At 41.0% G+C, this 20,891-nt stretch overlaps 1 protein-coding gene across 3 annotated transcripts in view; it reads right to left on the reverse strand.

Moving 5' to 3' along the window:
- CAMSAP2 (calmodulin regulated spectrin associated protein family member 2) overlaps window positions 1-18,798 on the reverse strand; it is a 123,136-nt gene extending 104,338 nt beyond the window's left edge. For 2 of the 3 annotated variants that reach the window (XM_061633922.1, XM_061633921.1), the window contains exons 1-2: window positions 17,520-18,798; window positions 4,887-5,146 (exon numbers count right to left, since the gene is read on the reverse strand). In XM_061633922.1, coding sequence (XP_061489906.1) covers window positions 4,887-5,146; window positions 17,520-17,658 — 399 coding nt within the window. In that variant the 5' untranslated portion in view covers window positions 17,659-18,798. Of the gene's footprint in view, window positions 1-4,886; window positions 5,147-9,630; window positions 9,669-17,519 lie in introns of all 3 variants that reach the window. The other variant, XM_061633923.1, reaches the window with a different exon arrangement.
- Window positions 18,799-20,891: the final 2,093 nt, after the last annotated feature.

Raw genomic sequence — 20,891 nt, forward strand, 5'->3', positions numbered from 1 at the left:
GATCTCCCAAGTCCCAGTCCAACACTAACCACAACAACACATGGGAGCTCCAAGCACTTAAACGAATGCCTTCCACTATACCATACAACCTGTGCACTAGGATCAGGAGGGGATGCCTTATTTGTTGTTCCAATCATAGACAGGGCTAGGAGGGCAGTAGCACAGACATGGCATTCTCAGTGACTGTGCCCAACTTACGGAACTTCCTCCCAGGAGATATTTGTTTGGCTGGATCAAATTTAGAACATATTTTGTAAGGCTAGTATTACAACTACTGCTACTACTTTGACTGTCACAGGGTTTGAAAACATGGCTTTTAAAAACACTTATTTTGTTAGCTGCTCTATGTGCCAGACCAAAGATAGGGTGGCATATAAAATTGGAGAACAAATAAATGAATTTTAAAAGTGTGTGTTAAGCAATTTTATGTTCGCAAGCTTAACAACAGATGTGCTTTGCTGGATCAGATCCGCTTATATCCAGCATTTTTTGCAAGTTCCCAGCAACTGGCAGGTGCTTAAGTGGTCTACAAGGTCATAGTCAGAAATTCACAGCATATTCACTGCCCACATCTAATGTAGGCATTGGAGGGGGAAAACGTTACAGGTTACTAGTAAGGGAAATGTGCTGGGGCTGCTGTTGTTGTTTGGATGGCCAGGTACATGACTCTGCACATTGGATACTCAAGTCAATATCCCAGCCTAATCTATCACACAGAATTATCTTTAAAAGTGGCCTGTCTAGCGGACTGGGAACAGCCATTCTGTTTTTCCTCCACAGTATTGTAAGTGAAGCAACTAGAATGTGTTTGTAGTGGTATAGGTTTAACAGTGTGGCTACAGGTAATAGCTACACATGAACCATTTACATTGTGTTCTATCAAGTAGACTCCCTTTGGTGGCCGTGCTACACCGAGAAGGGCTCAACAACACAACATGAGATGGCACATATACAGCTTGCACACTTGAGTTTATGTGCAGGCATTTTTACTGGGAATGTATGGTGAAAGAGAATCAATCCTCAATGTCTGCATTATTTAAATATGCGGTATTGGTAGAAAGCTATGAAAGTGTTGCTGACCTATCTCTTCCAAAAGCAAAGCTGTTTAAGACCCCAGAAGAACACTTAACTATTGTCACATACACCTTGCTCGAGACACATAGAGCAGCTGCCAGGTTTGTGCACACAGATTAGCAAAATCCAGATTAGAAAAAAAAAATAGCATAGAACTAAAAGAAACAATGCTTCATCCTGGTTGATAAATATAGTAGTCCTTAAGCATTTAATGTGACTATCTTTCCCTACCTCACATTTGTTTTCCTGCTGCAGATAAATACCAAAGTGCTCTCTCTCTCACACACACACACGCACACACACTAAAGTCCTATACCACTTAGTGAAATTCAGCGACACTTCCTATATGGGAAAGAGGAAATGCTGCTCTTTCAAGCAAAGCCACTTCTCCCATCTGCATTAGAATGTCACCTAAGCCAATGGCCAAGATCCAGCTTTCCCAAGCTGGTGCCCTCCAGATGTTTTGGACTACAACACCCATCATTCCGGATCACTGATGATGATGAGTTGTACTCCAAAACATCTGGAGGGCACCAGGTTGAGGAAGACTGGCCAAGACTGTTGCTTCTTTCCTTGATTTCTTTCAAGCTCCTCTGCCAATCCTTACAAAAAAATAAAATGCATTCTGACAACTTGCATCTGAGAACCAGAGTTATGCACAGTGAATAAATACACACAAACAATTTGCTTGATTTAGTCTGACTTTCAGGTTCTGTGCCTAATTTTGTTGAACAGCTTGCTGCTGTCAACAGAGTTCTTGAATGAAGGATCTGAACAAACAGGCAAAAATTCCCAAGTGCAAAGTGTTGGTAGCAGTAGCAGTAGTCCAAATATCATTATTCACACAGTAAAAGCCAAAAGGTCACTAGTACACAGTAGTGCTATCAAGATGACATAAAAAATGAATGTCATTCATGTGAAGTTTTCTCCACCCTAGAACTCCCTTCCTGTCTGTTGGGAATTCCTGCCTTGTTATTTACCCTTGTTCTGACTTGTGGGAAAGAGAATAGTTGGGAGACAAGCCTCAGGCACTTCCCAAAATGTATGTATTCAGCACTCCTTGTTTTGCTTTAAACATACCAAAGAATGACGCCTGCAACTCATTTTCCTCTACCTGATTTTCCTCTACCTTATCAAGAAACGCCGTCGGACACAGCTGAATGTTAATCAAGGACATAAAAACCAAACCAAACACACTATGGAATCCACAATGTGTACAGCAAAAGAATATACATTACAGACTACATGCATCCTCTACACAACCACCATTGTGAATGAAGTTCAATAAATTGAAATATAACTGAAAACCCAGAACATTGGGCTTAAAATAGAATTACTAAGCATCTGTCTCAAGTATGGAGATGATTCTGTCGACAGCTACTTCAATGAAACCACAAAGCAACAACCTAGAAGCAATTCAGTTTTCATTGATAAACCGCACCACATGATAGCAGGGAATGGCAGTATAAAAGATGTATCTTAAAGAGGCTGCCTTAATTGCGGGGTGGGAAATGCTATGGATCAGAAAAGTATTTCGTTCATGTTGTCAGGTATCTTAAACCCAGAGAGTATAAAGAAGTGCAGAGAAATATTTTTAATTTTATTGTTCCTTATAATCTCAGCTTTGTATAATTTGTTTCCCCTTCTCCCAGACCATTCTCACCTCACCTATCATTTTGGAAGAATACCACTGAACTAAACCCTTAGAAGTGAAATTTGTGAATGGTCATCTTATAAAATATAGCTAGCTATTCAGACAGTATTACTATATGCATAATGACTCATTGAACATGTGTTCAATGTTTGTAATTCTATGCATTCATATAAAAGATCTCAAAAAGAAATACAAATTTGTTTTTGTACCTCTTGTATTTTTTCAGTCTTTCATTTCAAACTGTGAAAAATTATCATTAGTCATAAGTATTTCTTTTTATTACTCTAAGCCAGTGGTTTTTCAAAACTTCCCACCCTCAGGGAACCCTTTCCATAGTGATTCATCTGCCAACCAACCCCTGCATGTTGGCCACAAAATTGCTGTGCGCTGAAAAGAATGAACCCTCAGTTCACTCTATATTTTGTGTCAGGCTAGCTGGATGTAGATGTTACCCTATGGCAGGTTATCCTTCAGATGTTATGGACTACAACACCATTGTCCCTGAGTACTAGCAATGCTGGCTGGGGCTGATGGGCACTGTAGTCCATATCATCTGGAAGACATCACAATGGCTACCCCTTCCCTACTGAAACAGAGTATACCCTAGATTCTGTCCAATGCTCTCTTGCAGCCATGGATCACAGGAAGACTGGTAATACCAGACAGTCTTTCAGGTAAGAACTCTGGAATAATATGTTTCAAACTCCTACCTTGCCCCACCCTGCCCCTGCACAAATGTTATGTTAATTTCAATTGCTTAGTTTAATAATTTGAGATTTATAACTAGAGATTAAAGATACTTTGATGCCTCCTAATACTACTAATGGGGAACATGTTTAGCCACCACCTATTCACACAACAAAGAGAAAAGGATATTATAGCTCCAGTAACGTTGGCCCCAGTTTAAGAAAGCCAAACATGCAGGTAGGCAAGAATTTACAGATGTTTTGAGAGTTTTTACCATAGCCAATCACCCAGCTGGGTTTATGTGGAAAGTGCCTTACTGTTACAAAAAGTTCAGTAAAAATGTTCAGAACATTTCTAAGTGCATACTTCTCCCCATGAATATGTCTATTTAGGATTTTTAGCCTCATGTTGCCTTAGCTCTTCCAGACAGCTGCATACCTGCATTCAGCAGCTTATGAAACAAAGTCCTAGAAAATTACGCTATGTTCTTGGTAAATTATGCTATTCACTAAACATATTTACTATCTTACAAAAATCTGTTTACTATGATTGCTATTAATAATAATAATAATAATAATAATTTAATTTTTAGGCCGCCTATCTGGCCGAAGCCACTCTGTAATCTAAATCTATAACACCAGAGAAAGTATAATTTTATTCAAATAAAAGACAATAGGTTGCATCCAACTAAGTCATACGCAGAGTAGACCCGTTGAAATTAATGGACAAGTTAGTAATGATTAGCTTACATTCACTGATTTCAGTATCTTTTCGGCGCCAGGTGAAAACCTTTTCATACTCCCAGGCATTTTAAAGTGTATTTTAACAGTATTTCACTATTATCTTGTATTTTAGACGTTGTTTGGTTCTTTTATTGTTTGTTTTTGGTTCTTGATTTATTGTATTTATTGTACTTATACACTGTGCTTGTTTTATCTTTTATGTACACCGCCCAGAGAGCCTTCGGGCTTAGGGCGGTATATAAATTAAATTAAATTAAATAAATAAATAAATAAATAATATGCCTTAGTTGGATACAACCCAATATAAAGTCAACATTTTTACTATCCAGAGAAAGGGTAGTCAGCATGGTGCCCTGCAGATGTTGTGAACTACAATGCTCATCAGCCCCAGCCAGTACTGCTGATATTCAGGGATAATGGGAGTTGTAGACCAACAACATTTACAAGGCACCATGTTGGCTGCCCCGATCCAGAACAACTATCTTCTGAATTCCCACAACTCCTGAATCTAAATATTCTGAATGAGTGGGAGAACACAGCGAAGAAATAAAAAGACAATCCACTTAACTCTATCACATCTTTCTTGCAAAATAAGATGTGACTTCATTTACAAAACATTTTTAAAAGTTAATTTATTAAAAACTTAAAACCCAAACAGAAATGCTGCTAACAACCAGGGCTACAACTGAATACTACTTCAGGAACCAAGATCTAATGCCCAAACTCACCATCTGAATGGGTTTCTTGTGCAAGTCTCTCTCTGTTACTAGTTTCTCTTGGTCAGTGACATAAAGGCCTTTTTGTGCCAACGCTTGGATAACAGCATCATGGCCCAGGAGCGGTTTGGCAGCATCACTCTTCAGAATAAGACTCCCAGCACGACAGTAGAATTCAGCAGATAGCAGCAAATTAACAACAGGAGGTTTAATATGTTCCTGGTCATACTGATCCGTATAAAATGGTTCTCGAAGCTCCTCTGGTACATTTTCTACAAAAGTGGGGAAAAATGTTTGAATTACATTATAATCACAGTATGAAGTAAAAAAATCCTAAATTCCATCATTTTTATGAAGTGAAACATTCACTTTACAAGACCAGCTTTCATTCCCCATCCTGCAAAATCTGCCAAAACCTAACTCAGAGAAGGGTAAATAATGGTCTTTTTAATTTTGCACACTAGTTCATAATCTGTGTGACAAACAGGTCCTATAGAGTTGGATTGGGACAAGTCAACTATTTTGCATGCAACTACAAGCCTTTCAGATGGTTCAAGCATCAGCTTAAATCATTCTTAGATCAAACTGCACACTAAGTGGAATAGCCATGATCAGAATCGAGGTTTGTTAGTTTATTGAAATTAGCTGCCGGATGTGGCTGATATGAAGAATGAGGAAGTAGCACTGGGGCTGGTGGTGCTTAAACCTTTCCACATGCACCATTTTCCCAATCAAAATAGTCCAAAAAACTGTAAATAGCTCAGTGGGGTAATTTTGCTCATTTGTAGAAGTTAAAGTTATACAATAAATGTAAATGTAATAAAATGCATTTCGTGAACTGCACCATTTGGATCCATATCATCCCAGTAGGCTGAGCAGGCTTGTGCCAAGTATGTCTGACACAGAATTAGAATATTTCTTAAACAACATGTGCCCATTTGGATGATACTTGCAAGGTCCAATCCAGCCCTACATATAAGAGATCAGACTATGAAACAATATTTTCTTCCTTCACCCTATGTATCTGTGCCAATACCCAAAGGCGTACATAAAAAGAATGTGGAACATGCCATAAGGAAGCTGGTGATAACCCTGCTTCTTGTAGATGGAATTGTTTTTGGAATTATCTACCCAAACTTGCATGCAAGGTAGATTTTGATACTTGAAACTTTCAGATTCAATTTATAGAAGATCTTGCAATATAGAGAAGGCATATAGGGAAGCTAGAGTATTATACACAACTTGTCCTGCAGTATCTGGGAACTCGACAAAATAGTGCAACCTTCAGAGTACATGTGCAACCTTAAGGGTATAGATTTAATATCTACTGAATGACATTTGAAGAAGAAGGGGTGTGTTTGAAGGACAACACTGATTTACCATTCATTAACAGGTTTGTTAGAGAGTGCTAGGTTGATATTTTTAATGCAATTCCATCTGTAAGACTAAGTACTGAAAAAAAGTGTCCATATCATGTTCACAGCTGCTGTTACAGCACTCATGCTATGGAGGCAGCCAATGAAACTATGGGGCACAGAAAAGCAAAGGAATTAGGTAGGTCAGCAGCTAGGTTCTACAAGTTTTTTGGCAATTAATGCAATCCCAGTCCAGTGACTAAGGGATGTGGAGGACTGGGAAACCTCTGCCTCCTAAACTAGTGCATTTGCAACCCATGTAAGTTGAGGAAAGAACCAAGGAGGTCAGCTACCTTACAGGAAACAGAACCACCTTTACAGTCTCTTTCTGCCCACTTTGTCCACAGGGTCTGAAAGGAATTCTCATTTTTTAAACATTCCATTTTGTATATTTAGTTCCAAAAGGAAAAATAACTGTTTAGTGTAAAACTCTGGACTAAACCTTGTGCAAACCGTAAAATTGCAGGTCCTTCCTGTGCAAGATCTGCTGCAGAGAGGGAAATATCCCAGAAGGGAGACATTTTGTTGAAATTTACAAAAATTGCTTTGAAGAAAGAACACCGCTTTTTTTTACTTATCTTCAACCCTCAGTTCACAAAACCATGCCTTCATTTATAGAGAGAAAAAGAAGAAGCATGGGACACTTGTTTCAAATTTACAATAAGCCAGGAACTAGGAATATAATACTAAATTTAGTAAATTATTGTTCTGCTTCTTTCCCTGCTATGAGCAGTTTTAACTAGTTATTTGTGCACATGCTGGCTTGCCATAAGTATAACATTGGTAAGAATATCAACTGAAGTTAGTAGAAACTACTTTAAGATGAAGAGAGATAACATCAGGAAGCAATTTATGTTCCATTTTCAAAAAGCTTTTACCACAAAGAGGCTGAAGTCTTGATACAAGAAACACAGCCCAATTTTATGCCTTTCTGAAGAGGCTGTGCTGAAGCAGAGGTTTGCTCTGGCAACAGGTACAGCAACACTCTGTACTACACAATGAGGGCAAAGCTGGACAGCTCACGGTTGGTTGAAAGGAAGCCCTATCATAGCACATTATAGTAGTCCAATCAGGAAGATACTCAGGGGACACAGGAGGTATCTTTTCCAGAAACAGGAACAGCTACTGTATCAGCCAGAACTGATATGAAGCATATCTGCAAATCCAGAAGCACTGTCAAGCTGCAAACCCACTCTTTACTGGAGTGCAACCCCCACCTAGAACCAGGGCTGTGGAGTCGGAAGCAATTTTGGGTGGAGTCGGAGTCGGTAGAAATGGACCGACTCTGACTCCAGCTTCAAAATAAATTTTGATTGACAAATTTTTAAAAATATAAATTCAAAATGTCAAAGAAGCTTCCCATGAAGTCAGCTGTATTTGAGCATTTCACCATAACTCAAGAAGCAAAACGTTTTGTGTGTCAGTGTATGACACAGGACCCAGATGAAGACAAATTCTGTGATGCCAACATCAGCGCATATTGAAGCAGCGATAAAAATGCTCCTATGGGAGCTTCCAATTTCGATACCATCGACCATGGTATCCTTCTGGGGAGACTAGCTGAGTTGGGAGTGGGAGGTACTGGATTGCGGTGGTTCCACTCCTACTTGGCAGGTCGCCGCCAGAAGGTGGTGCTTGGGGAACATTACTGGGCACTCTGGACTCTCCAGTATGGGGTTCCGCAGGGGTCAGTTCTGTCCCCCATGCTGTTCAACATCTACATGAAACCGTTGGGTGCAGTCATCTGGAGCTTTGGAGTGCGTTGCCATCAGTATGCTGATGACACGCAGCTCTATTTCTCCTTTTCATCTTCTTCAGGTGAGGCTGTCAATGTGCTGAACCTGTGCCTGGCTGCAACAATGGACTGGATGAGGGCTAATAAACTGAGGGTCAATCCAGACAAGACTGAGATGCTGCTAGTGGGTGGTTCTTCTGACCAGATGGTGGATGTCCAACCTGTTCTGGATGGAGTTGCACTCCCCCTGAAGGAGCAGGTTCGTAGCCTGGGGGTTCTCTTAGAACCATCTCTGTCACTTGAGGCTCAGGTAGCCTCGGTGGCATGGAGTGCCTTCTACCAACTTCGGTTGGTGGCCCAACTACGTCCCTATCTGGACAGGGATAACCTGGCTTCAGTTGTCCATGATCTGGTAACCTCTAAATTGGATTACTGCAATGCACTCTACGTGGGGCTGCCTTTGAAGACAGTTCGGAAACTGCAGCTTGTGCAAAATGCAGTGGCCAGATTGGTAACAGGGACCAGACGGTCCGAACATATAAAACCGATTCTGGCCCACTTGCATTGGCTGCCTGTATGTTTCCGAGCTCAATTCAAGGTGCTGGTTTTGACCTATAAAGCCTTACACAGCTTGGGACCACAATACCTGATGGAACGCCTCTCCCAATACAAACTACGTTCACCCATACGAACACCCATACACTACGTTCAAGATCAAAGGCCCTCCTCCAGGTACCTACTCCAAGGGAAGCTCGGAGGGTGGCAACAAGGGAGAGGGCCTTCTCAGTGGTGGCCCCCAAATTATGGAATGATTTTTGTGACGAGGTGTGCCTGGCGCCAACACTGTTATCTTTTTGGTGCCAGGTCAAGTCTTTCCTCTTCTCCCAGGCATTTTAGCATGTGTTTTAAATTGTTTTTATATTGTTTTAAATTTTAAAATTGTGTTTTAAATTATTTTTAAAATATGTGTTTTAAATTGTATATTTGTTTTAATGTTTTTGATTGCTGTAAACCGCCCAGAGCGCTTCGGCTATGGGGTGGTATACAAGTGCAATAAATAATAAATAAAAGACATTTACAGCCCTTTCCAGGGCTGTGGAGTTGGAAGCAATTTTGGGTGGAGTCGGACAGTAGAAAAATAGAGGAGTCGGAGTTGGAGTCGAAGGTTTGGGGTACCGACTCCACAGCCCTGCCTAGAACACACACTTTTCTGCTTTTTCAGGAGCAACTCTGACTTGTTTTGATGGAGTTCCAATTTATTCACCCCTATTGAGCTAACTCCTAATCTCAGGCAGTTGTCCAAGGACAAAACTGCCACAGCTGGTTCATATGGAAGGGTGAAATACCTTTAGCTTCAAAAGGCCATCAAGAACAAGTCAGATAACCAGAACTTCTGGAGCAAGGAAGGCAACAGAAGCATCCTAAGTATTCAGAAGGAAAACCACATTTTTAGTGCTTCAAGAGTCTAAATGGTTACTGATGCCTTTGTTGACTAGGCTCTTCCTCAATGGGCATCACTAATATACAACAGAACACAAAGAACAAAGCTATAGAATATAATACAGACACAGAGCTAGGTAGATTTCTGCAAGGACCGTTTACACACCAAAGATCAACAAAGACAGACTGGTACCCAGGAATAATCTGCAAGACAGAAATAGAAAAGAAAGCAATAAAACACCACTTGTTGTCACGTCTGGCTTTCAGCTAAAACCACGAGAACATATAATCAAGGATCTACAGCTTGTGCTGGACAATACTTCCCCTCACAGGCCTTGGGTGGTATGCCAGTCCTTGCTTACAAATTTTCCCCCATCCTAAAACTGCTACATATGGCAACAGACCTCAGAAAGAGGCACAAATACAGGGAACAGATCTTGTAATAAATCCAGATGCCAATTCTATCCTCAAATCAATCTCCTCAGGAAACACTATTACAAATCCTAATAACATCAACTACACCACGTATTTATTTACCCGCTCATCTACCAATATGATGCATTTGCCAGCAATGTCCTTCTGGATTTTAAATAGGATAAACAGGCTAGACTATACATAAAATAAAAGAACACAAATCTGACATCAGAAATGACAATATTCAGAAATGGGGGGGGATTAGATTTCCCAGGAGGCACTTCCATTGACCTTAAGGTGGCTTTTCTCAAACAATGGAATTTCAAAGGGAGACTGCAACATGACAATGATTAATTGGAATTAAATCTTTTGATAAATTTATCACATGTGGTTTAAATTGAGTTAAAGGATTTTTAATCACACAACTTGTGTTAATTAGCATCTTTGTGCCATTGTCTACACACATCCTTTGTAAATGGTCAGGGGTAATAATGTTAACAGTCAATGTCTATATTTATCTATAGTTAATTTTCCTCTAATCTCTGTTTACAATTGCCCCCACAACCATGTATATTTATATCAGCAACAGCACAGTTCAGGGCAATACTTCATGATCCTGATGAACTGAAAGTGAAAGTCTAGTACATGAAAGCTTATGCTATACAGTAGGGTCCCGCTTATATGGTGGGTTCCGTTTCGGACCCCCGCTGTAAAGCGGAAATCGCCATAAGGCGGAACCCCATTGACTTTAATGGGGCGCGTCGTGCAAAAATGCCGCAAAAGCGGCTTTTAAAGAGGGGAGGAAAGCCGCCGCATTACCGGAACGCAGGGAAGCTGGGCCCTACAGTAATAAATTTGTTAGTATTTAAGATGTCACAAGATTCTTAGGATGCAATCCGACTCACACTTACACCGGGCTGAGGGAAGTTGGGTATGGCAGACCCTTGGTTGAGCCAGCAGGGTCCTGGCTCTGCTGGCAGAAGCCCCCATCCTGGCTCAGCTGCAGCTCCTCCGGGGAAGGCCAGCCCAGTAGAAGCCTCAAAAAGGGGGCATTCGGGGCGGGGGGTCAGAGGAGGAGCCATGGGGGGAATTTAGGCCACATCTTACTCATGTTTGGAGTGCTCCTGCAGGTTCCAATCCAGACAAAAGTTATACCAGGAAAAAGGTCAGTCTAAAAAGATAATTGCAATGGAAATCTATGGAGAGTGCTTACTCCCCAGTAGGGATATTCATGGGAGCCAGCTTTCCGTTTCCTGTCCCTGTGTGCAGCTCCCAGCTGAGCCAGCGTTCAGCTGGCCCAAAGGCTCCTGAACAGCTATTGGATGCCGTAGACCTTCCCACTAGCTCCTCTTCCATCAGCTTCTCCTGAGTTGGATTGCTCTGCCCATTGTTTTTGTTGCAACAGACTAACCAGGCTATCCCTCTGGAAAAGGCTACACACCAAAACTGCCATAGCAAGAAAAATTGAAATTGTTTTAGCTAAAAAAGCTTCTTTTTAAACGTTGCCTACCTAATTTGTTGAAGAGTTTTAGACCAAGGGTAGGGAGAAGATAGATCAGGATCTACTAGTAATTCTCAAATGTTTAAAAATGGCAAATATAAAATGACTCCCCCCCCCATTATACTGCCGAAATAAAGAAAGCTGGGGGTGTGGGAAGCCAGGAGAGGATTTGTGAGAGGAAGGACAACAAGCTCAGTTCAGCTCTGATACACAAAACAAATTCCAGGGTTCAAAAACAACCAGCTGCTGGGGAACACAGTATTCTTTAATTCTAAGTCTTTTACGCCTGTCACCAGATGGTGGGTCTTGGGGTTCGAGAAAAAAAGTAAAGAAAAAAGTTGATCTGACAAGCCTGCAGTCAGCCCAGCTCTCTTCAGACCACCAAAGATATCCATCTCGACACCATTGTCCAATTTGTTGTAGTGCTGAATTATTTCGAGAAAAAATACATGTGACAAGCAGAAAGCTGAACTGGTAAACGGGAGGCTATATATAAAAAAAGGATACATGACCACCCAAGCGATCACAAGTATGATGACTTTTCTAGACTCTTGGAGTCAAACTAGGCATGACATTGGGATAGGAATGACATTGGGAAATGCACACTTTCTTCTACAGGGCCAACTGCAGCTTTAAGGAGAGGGGAGCTTAAAGCAAGTGGCAAAGGGTGAAGGCGCATTTCAAGAGTTATGTCACCATCCTACTAGCATTTTGTTGCAGAATAATGACAGGATAAGAGGTACAGCTTCATCAAAGACAAAGGTCCCATCTGCACTATACATTTAAAGCAGTATCATGTCAGTTTAAACAGTCATGGCTTCCCCCAAAGAATCCTGGGAACTGCACCTTAAGGTTGCTGAGAATTGTTAAGAGACCCTTATTTCCCTCACAAAGCTACAATTCCAAGAGTTCGCTGGGAAGAAGGATTGACTGTTAAGCCACACTGAGAACTGTAGCTCTGTGAGGAGAATACGGGTCTCCTAACAACTCTCAGCACCCTTAAGAAAATACAGTTCCCCGGATTCCTGGGGGAAAGCCATAACTGTTTAAAGTGGTATGATAATGCTTTAAATGTGTAGTGCAGAAGGGGCCAAAGTAAGCATTCTACCTCAAATCTCACTCAAGATAGGCCAATGTCACACATATACATGTGCAGCTATCACAGTACTGCCAATCTAGGTCCTATGAGTAACATCCATATTGGCACAGCCTTTGCCTAGAAAAAGGGCACATGGAATCCAAAATGGTTCTGACAACATGGTTTACTAAGCCAGTAGTTTTAGTATGATAAGGCAGGAAGCTTTACAGTTAGGCTAGTCAGGAATAAGATGGCAAGATTTACATGTATTTGTCTTCATGACAGTTGTACAACATAACACATTTACCGTTTCCCTTGAGATGGTCTTCCAAAAACATCATCAATCCCAACACCAAGCTACCTATAAGTAATTCTACTGTAGTGCATAGCCTCTTGTCTTCTTTAGGCACTTAACAAAAATTGTATTATTTTCTGGAAAGCAATGTACAGAGCAATAAGCTAGGTGATCATTGGTACTTTGTATAAACCAAGAATGCACCCCTAATTGTTTCTACATGTTATATATTATTTTATTGGTTGTTTTAGATTTTTTTCATAGTACTGATATTTTTATTTAGGATTTAATATTTAACCTATTATACATGTATATACTTTTCTTATACCTATTTCCAGTCACAAGTATTTTTAGTACTTATTACAATTTTTAAAAAGAGAAAAAATGCACTTTTAAACTGTGCCACAGCACTTGTGCAACATATCAATATGGCAGGCAAATCAATGGGGAAAAATTCCTTGATGGTAGGGAGTTTGAATTCCATTGCTTCTCTGAATGCAGATTGCAGGTTGTGGTGTCCCCAGCCCTAAAGATGCATGGCAGCCTATCTGTCAAATACTGTATGAGGGATGATATTTAGTGAAAGGAGCCTCTGATTTGGACTTGAGGTATTCTAAATCAAGGCAAAACAGGTTATATTTTTAGGGCCTAACAAAACATCTAACATGCCTTGTCCAATTCAAACTGTTTTACCCAGACATCAAACTTTTAAGTAGTGTCCACTCATTCTGAAGGGTCTGGTTGAAAATGCACCTCATCTTCAAATACTTTTCTAGTACAGAGTAACATAAGTATTTCTAAAGAAAAATGACAACTTGAAACAATGCAATTTGAAATAAAATTCTTCTAGTTTTAAGCCCTCTGAATCCCCCACCACACAAAATGCCATAAATTGTCACCAAGACTAATCTAATCTCATGTTGGGACAGAGCCATTAAACCAATTTACTCTGCTGAATTACAGCAGTCAATAGGCACTACTGAAATGTATCAGAGCCACATGACTCCTGAGTGAATACTGCCTCAGTGAAATATCCAAAATAACTGATTAATGATAACAAAAAGGTAACTGAACTCTGCGGCATTCTTCAATATATAGAAATCACAATGATTCAAAAATGCTAATTACGGATTGCTAGACTAGTGAAATGTATTTGCAGTTTACACAAACGGACGTATAGTACAACAAATGTTACTTGTTTTGAATGTAAATAACCTTTCAAGAGTTTAATAAAGGTAAGAATTTCAGATTGTCAAATCAAGTTAACTGTCAGCTTCAATTAATTAAACATCTAGAATTGTGAAAGAAGAAAGGGGCTAAAGGTGGAAGCACCGACTCCTGGGTCAAAACAGTGGAGTCACAAGTGGGCTCCAGAGACCAATTTTTGTGGGTCTGATACAATTCTATTCATGAAACCCATACTTCACATACAAACCCATCATTACTTTTTAACTGTTCAAAGTGCAACTTCTGCTTTCAAAAACAAAAAGCCACTACAATACCTGATGGAACATCTCTCCCAACACGAACTCACCCGTACACTACGCTCTACATCAAAGGTCCTTCTCCGGGTGCCTACTTCGAGGGAAGCTCGGAGGATGGCAACAAGGGAGAGGGCCTTCTCAGTGGTGGCCCCCAAATTATGGAATGATCTCCCTGACGAAGCGCACCTGGCGCCAACACTATTATCTTTTTGGCACCAGGTCAAGACTTTCCTCTTCTAGGCATTTTAGCATGTGTTTTTAATTTATATTTTTTTAAAAAAGTGTTTTTAAATGTGTATATTTGTTTTTAATGTTTTTAATTGTTGTAAACTTCCCAGAGAGCTTCGGTGGGGAAGTATACAAATGTAAATAATAATAATAATAATAACAAAACAACAACAACAACAGCAATAACAATAACAATAATAAAATCCCATAAAGGCTAACAAGATTTATTGTAGCTTATGCTTTCGCAGGCTGATACTGTAGCATACAGATGCAGCCAACAGTGAGACTGGGAGACCATGTTTGCACATCACAATAAGCCATAGTCTAAGTGTACTTTATTGTGGATGAGCAGTATGCTTGTGCATGCTGCCCAACCACTCCAACTTCATTCCTCCCCAAGTGCAAGCAGGAAAAACAATCAGGAAAATGAAGTTATGTTTGGCTTCCCATTATGTCCAAGTCTGGAATTGTGGTTTCTTGCTTCCCAAGAAGTCAGGATTCATAAGCCAACAAAAAACAATAATTTAAGGCTGGCCAGTACTTCTGGCTTTTTAGAGAGCAACAAACCATGATCCAGGATTCAGACATTAACAGGAAGCCAGACTTAACTGTGGCTTCCTGGTTTATTTCTCCCACTTGTGGACGGGGAGGAGTGAAGTGGGAGTGACTGGGCAGTGTGTACTGGTGCTCTCCTCATGCACAATAAACCATGATAAGCCAGCAAACCTGGCTTACTGTGAGATTTCAATGGAGGCATAGTGTTAATTCCTTTTGTCCTACTAGGGGCATCAAGCGTGGAGGAATTGTGTGGACTGTACTGGACCCCTAAAGGGGCTGGAAAGGCCCTTGAGCTTTATGCTTGACATCTATAGTGTAAGCCATGCAACTCAGCAAGCAGACAACTTGTTTTAGGTATCAAACATAAGCCAATGAACTTTTCCATTCCCAAGAAAAAGTACAGTGGTTATGGGTCTTCAGGTTACACAACCAACAGAACAGGTCAAGAATGAACTTATGCAGTACTACTGAACCACAAACCACTGTACCGTTCCAATTCAATAATAAAGGATTATTTGAATGAACAGCCACTTCAGATATTATCTTGAAACAATCAAACAATGGGTAGAAATACAAATGGAACATTTATCCATTGATAATAGTCTATTGTTTCTCTGAGCAATAAGCCCATATGTCTGGAAGACAAGCAATGATTCTCTCTGTGAAAAGGAGTAACAAAATGCATTCAAAACAGAAGATGTTATGTCTTCTCTGCCGACATTATTTCAAAGTTCTACCTTTGTGCAAACAGGATAATGTTAGTCTTTCATGTTGTATATTCCTACTTTCTGTTCCCTCTACAAGTTGACTTGGAAGACTTACTTGAACCTAATCACTACTGTCTGCAACTTAAAAGTACTTCAATATTCCACAGGCTGCTGTTGTATTTAAGTCAATACAATAAATTTGTCTCTTAGCAGATAGAAGGGAAAAGACTGTTGTGCTTGGGTTTTTTCCTCATACCGGTAGATCATCTTCTCCTATGATGAGAAGAAAAAATACTTTCATTCAGCCTGATCCTATATATATGTTTGCTTGGAAATAAGTCTCATTGAATTAATGGGACTTCCTGCCTGGAATGAGTGCATAAGACTGCATTCTTAGGTTTCATTCACACATGCAAGAACATCAATAGATTACTCTGTACTTGATTACTATATTCTTGGTGTCTAGCAGCTAAAAATGCAGGAATGCTGTTTCACTTGTTTACCAGACAAGAATGATCCCAACATTACCACAATGTGTTAATTAAGATGTTTTCATGATTGTACCTGCAGAAATGAATCTTAAGGGAGGTAGGGTGCAGTAGAATAATATGTCATTTATGAAATTTCCCATAGTTTGTTTTCCTCATATTTCTGATACATCAACATTTTCTTACACAAACCTGTAATAATTGGAGAGTAGCAAAAATACTGTTTGTTTTGCAAAGTATTTGAAAAAGATAGCACGCAGCTTCCCATTTTTTTTTAAAAAAAAACAGTTCTTTGATGGCTAAGGACTTGCAAGTGTTTGGTTCATTTCCATGAAAGTTTGAGTAACCACCTGGGGCACCTTAAAGACCTTTTGTCTTGTCAAATATTGCCAGTTCCTATAGACCTGTTTACAAACAAAACACCACATATATTTGCCCTGTTACAATATGCAACAATACCCTTCAAATGCAACAGTTGCAGAATTGCAAGGAATGAGAATGAGGAAGGAAGGATGAGGAACCTTTCCTGTTATTCTACAGACAAAATTATGGAATTGCTACTTCACATCTATTTTGGAATCCTGCTTATTGGTTATTATCACATACTATATAAGAAGCTTTAAAAATCTTTAAAAGAAGATTTTTAAAAATAAATATTGCCTGAAACCCTTTGTTCAGAAAAAAAAACTACTGTACAAAAGAACATGGTCCTCCACAAGGCCTAGACAGTAAGCAGCATGGATGTCTCTCACCTTTTAGAGAGCATTCAAGGAATTCACTTCAATACATCCAGGCAAGGGAATCCCTCCTGAGGTATGAAAGGCTACAACTGGCATTGAATGCCCTTCTCTGGAGAACCTCCTGTTACTGCTTATTCTTTACCTTGCCCACGTGACTGCAGGCTACCCTCAGATGTCAAAAACTAACAGCACTCGAAACAGTTCTCCCATTTTCTGTGCCAGCTATTAAATGTAAAAAGGTGTCTTTTTATGGCAAAGGGAGGGAGGGATTGGAGGAAGGGAAGGAGAGCACCACCTAAACACATCACACACTGCAAGATCTGCATTTTAAGAATTCACAGAAACACAAATTACCATTACTCATGCATGTAAACAATAGTGGCACCCAAAAATACAGTTAATATTGTACAATAAAATACAACACACACGCACAGGTTACTTAAAATGTATACCTCCACCCCTTTTCCTTGTACATTCCCAGCGGATGGATGATTCACCCCAGTAAGAGAACCAAGCCAAGAACACAGGATGAGAGGATAGATTATAAAACATGCTAACCTACCTGTCCCAAAGGCTTTGGCCACCAGCCACGCTAGATTACAGGCGATTTTCGCTCTGTTGAAGTCGTAATGATCAAAAGGTTTGATGGCAGGGACAATGAACGTCTTTCTCATTTCCTTGACGTCTGCAGCATCCCCCATTTTCCTTCCCTCCCCCCCCGGCCCACAGAGCCTTTTTAATTTTTTTTTTAAAAAACCGATTTACATGATTCTCCTTCTAGAAGGAAATATATATATATGTCAAACAGTATATCTAACAGTATATAGATTTTTTTCTTTTCAGAAAAAAAGTCCTTTCAGCAGCGGAGGATGGAGGCGGTGCAGTGAACTCGGCTGTTTATGGGGAGAAATCCCCTCCTCCGCTTTTCCCCTCTGCACAGGAATGTGAAATAAGGTGTCCTCTTCTTCTCCTTTCCCCTCAAGCGCTTTGTCTGAATCCTTTCCCCCGATTATTAATAAATTACAAATGCAATCGATGACAAGCTTGGAGATTCCTCGGATGCCCTTTTTTTTTTTAAAGGAGAACCTTTCCAGCGAGATTTCTGCTTCGCCCTCCCCAAAATGCAGAAGGGGCGGGGAAAGAAGCCAGAATCTGGAGGGAGGTGGCTGGGATTTATTTTCCTGCAGTAGCTAGGAGGCGGCGGCGACGAAGAGTGGAAGATGTCCGGACGCTCCAGACTGGCTGTCCTAACAAGCTGGCGCGTCAAGGCGGCGAGGAAATCAACAGAGCTGGGTGCGGCGCTTGTTATTCCTTCTGGTGCTCCACGGTCCGCCTTGGCTTCTCTAGTTTAGCCTCTAATTAGCCCTTTTTTAGCTTCACTTCTTCCGCGCCGCTGCTGCCACCACCGTACCTTTCCTTCCTCCTCCTCCTCCTCCTTCCCCCCTCCTGCCGCCGCCGCACCACTGGGAAAAGAACAGGAAAGCAGCCCGGCGCACAAACGCATGCGCGCTCCCCTGGCTGGCCGCTGCCCCCTCCTCATCATGAACGGGTTCTGGCTTGGGCGGAGCTGACGGGAGGGGTAGAGTAAGGAGGGGAGAAGAGAGGTGTTGGCTTTTCCCCGAAGCCCGGCTTGGATAACGGAGGGTCACGTGACCAGCCGGCTGTACAATGGAGCATTCTTGACGCCGGGCTCAAGCTCATCATCATCATCTGGTTCCAAGGCGCATCCCCGACGCAGGCAGCGAGCAGTGGGGGGAGGCTTGCGACGGCCGCCGGGCTCATCAGGGAGAAATGGGAAGGGCCTTGGGTAGCTAAAGGACGCTCCGAAGGCCTGGAGTAAATGTGTCAGTCAAGGAAGGACCGGGTGGGCGGGCAGCTTTGCTATGCGTGCGTAGTCTAGCTGTTTGAAATAGAGGAAACAGCACAGCTTCAGGTATACATTGGCAACACTAATGCCGTTAAGTAATTATGGAAATGGACTGCCTTCAAATCGATCCGACGGATTGCTCCCCTATGAATATGGTTTTCATGGTAAGCGGTATTCAGAGGGGGTTTACCATTACCTCCCTCTGAGGCTAGTCCTCCCCAGCTGGCTAGGACCTGCTCAGCTTGCCACAGCTGCACAAGCCAGCCCCTTCCTTGTCTGCAACTGCCAGCTGGGAGGCAACTGGGCTCCTTGGGACTCTGTAGCTTGCCCACTGCTGCTCAGGTGGCAGGGCACATAACCCCTGAGCCAGAGCTTGGGAAAGTTACGTTTTTGAACTACAACTCCCATCAGCCCAATCCAGTGCCCATGCTGGCTGGGGCTGATGGGAGTTGTAGTTCAAAAAAAGTAACTTTTCCAAGCTCTGCCCTGAGCCATGCACTGTGGGGGTGATCTTTAGCTGGCCCTTGACACCCAGGAGACAGGAGCAGGGATTTGAATTCACAGACCCTGGACTCCCAGCCAGGCTCTCCTCCCCACTGTGCTATACTAACCTTAAGTAATAATAGACTTAATGATCTGACACACACACCCCTTAGATAATAACATCTATTAGTTCACTTACTTAAAAGAATGTAGTACATTAGTTGTGCTGTTTGGGGGCCCTCCTCATTCTGTTGAGTGGAGCCCTGGATTTCTGCCGCAGCATCCTCCCTTGGGCATCACTGATTAGCAGGGCCCTTCCTGAAGCTAAAAAAAATGCACTGTGGGAAATATTGGTCACGTAGTAAAAAAAAAAATGTACATATTCTGTACACATTCTGTATCTTTAAAAGTTGTGCAGGGGAAAAGGAGAATTCCACCTTGTGGTTTTTCCCACTACAATGTTGCAAGAACACCTGCACTTGGCTGACTTTCTCTTCTCCTAAAGATATAGGATCAGTCTCAGGCCCTGAACCTGGCAACCCTAGCTAGTTACTGTCTCTCAGCTTAGCCTGCCTCACAGGGTTGTTGTGAAGATAAACAGAAAGGGAGGAGAACCATGTGCACCACTTTGAGTTTCTTGGACAAAGGGTAGATATAAATATAATAAATAAATAAATTTTAAGTTTTGAATCTTATTTCACTTGACTTTTCTCCTCTTTAACTGATGTTACAGTCTAAAATTTTAGGGTTTGCTTGAGGCAGGATCTCAACATTTTAGACAGTACACTTCCCATTATTTATTTTATGAGACACTTCTGCATGTTTTATAATATCTTATGTTTATTTTTATGCTACATTCCCACAAAATTGTGCCCAAAGTGGCTCACAACATATGTAATGAACAATAAGTATAATAATTCAAAAACATAGTATGAACAGTTAGAGATGTCAATAAGTAAATACAATTTATTACTATTATTATTAATATTACTACTATTATTATTATATTAGTCACTTGATACCTGAAGGTCTCCAAGCGACTTACGTTAAAACAAAAACAAATTTATCATACTATAAAAACAAAACCATAAAACAACGCCCCCCATCACTCACAGGAAGTTTTGACAGCATAATAATAATTTATACTACTAATAATATATCATATAAATGTAGTGTTGTTGCATAGGCTTATGCTAAACATTGCAAGCCATAAATGCAAATCCAAAATCCACAGTAGGTCAATACTTGTGTTGTTGTTGTTATGTGCCTCCAAGTCAACTGTGACTTATGGCGACCCTATGAATCAGCGACCTCCAAGAGCATCTGTCATGAACCACCCTGTTCAGATCTTGTAAGTTCAGGTCTGTGGCTTCCTTTATGGAATCAATCCATCTCTTGTTTGGTCTTCCTCTTTTTCTACTCCCTTCTGTTTTCCCCAGCATTATTGTCTCTTCTAGTAAATCCTGTCTTCTTATTATGTGTCCAAAGTATGATAACCTCAGTTTCATCATTTTTGTTTCTAGTGACCTGGTTTAATTTGTTCTAACACCCCATTATTTGTCTTTTTTGCAGTCCATGGTATCC

Source organism: Rhineura floridana, chromosome 6 (genome assembly GCF_030035675.1).
Source record: "Rhineura floridana isolate rRhiFlo1 chromosome 6, rRhiFlo1.hap2, whole genome shotgun sequence".
Classification (NCBI taxonomy): Eukaryota; Metazoa; Chordata; class Lepidosauria; order Squamata; family Rhineuridae; genus Rhineura; species Rhineura floridana.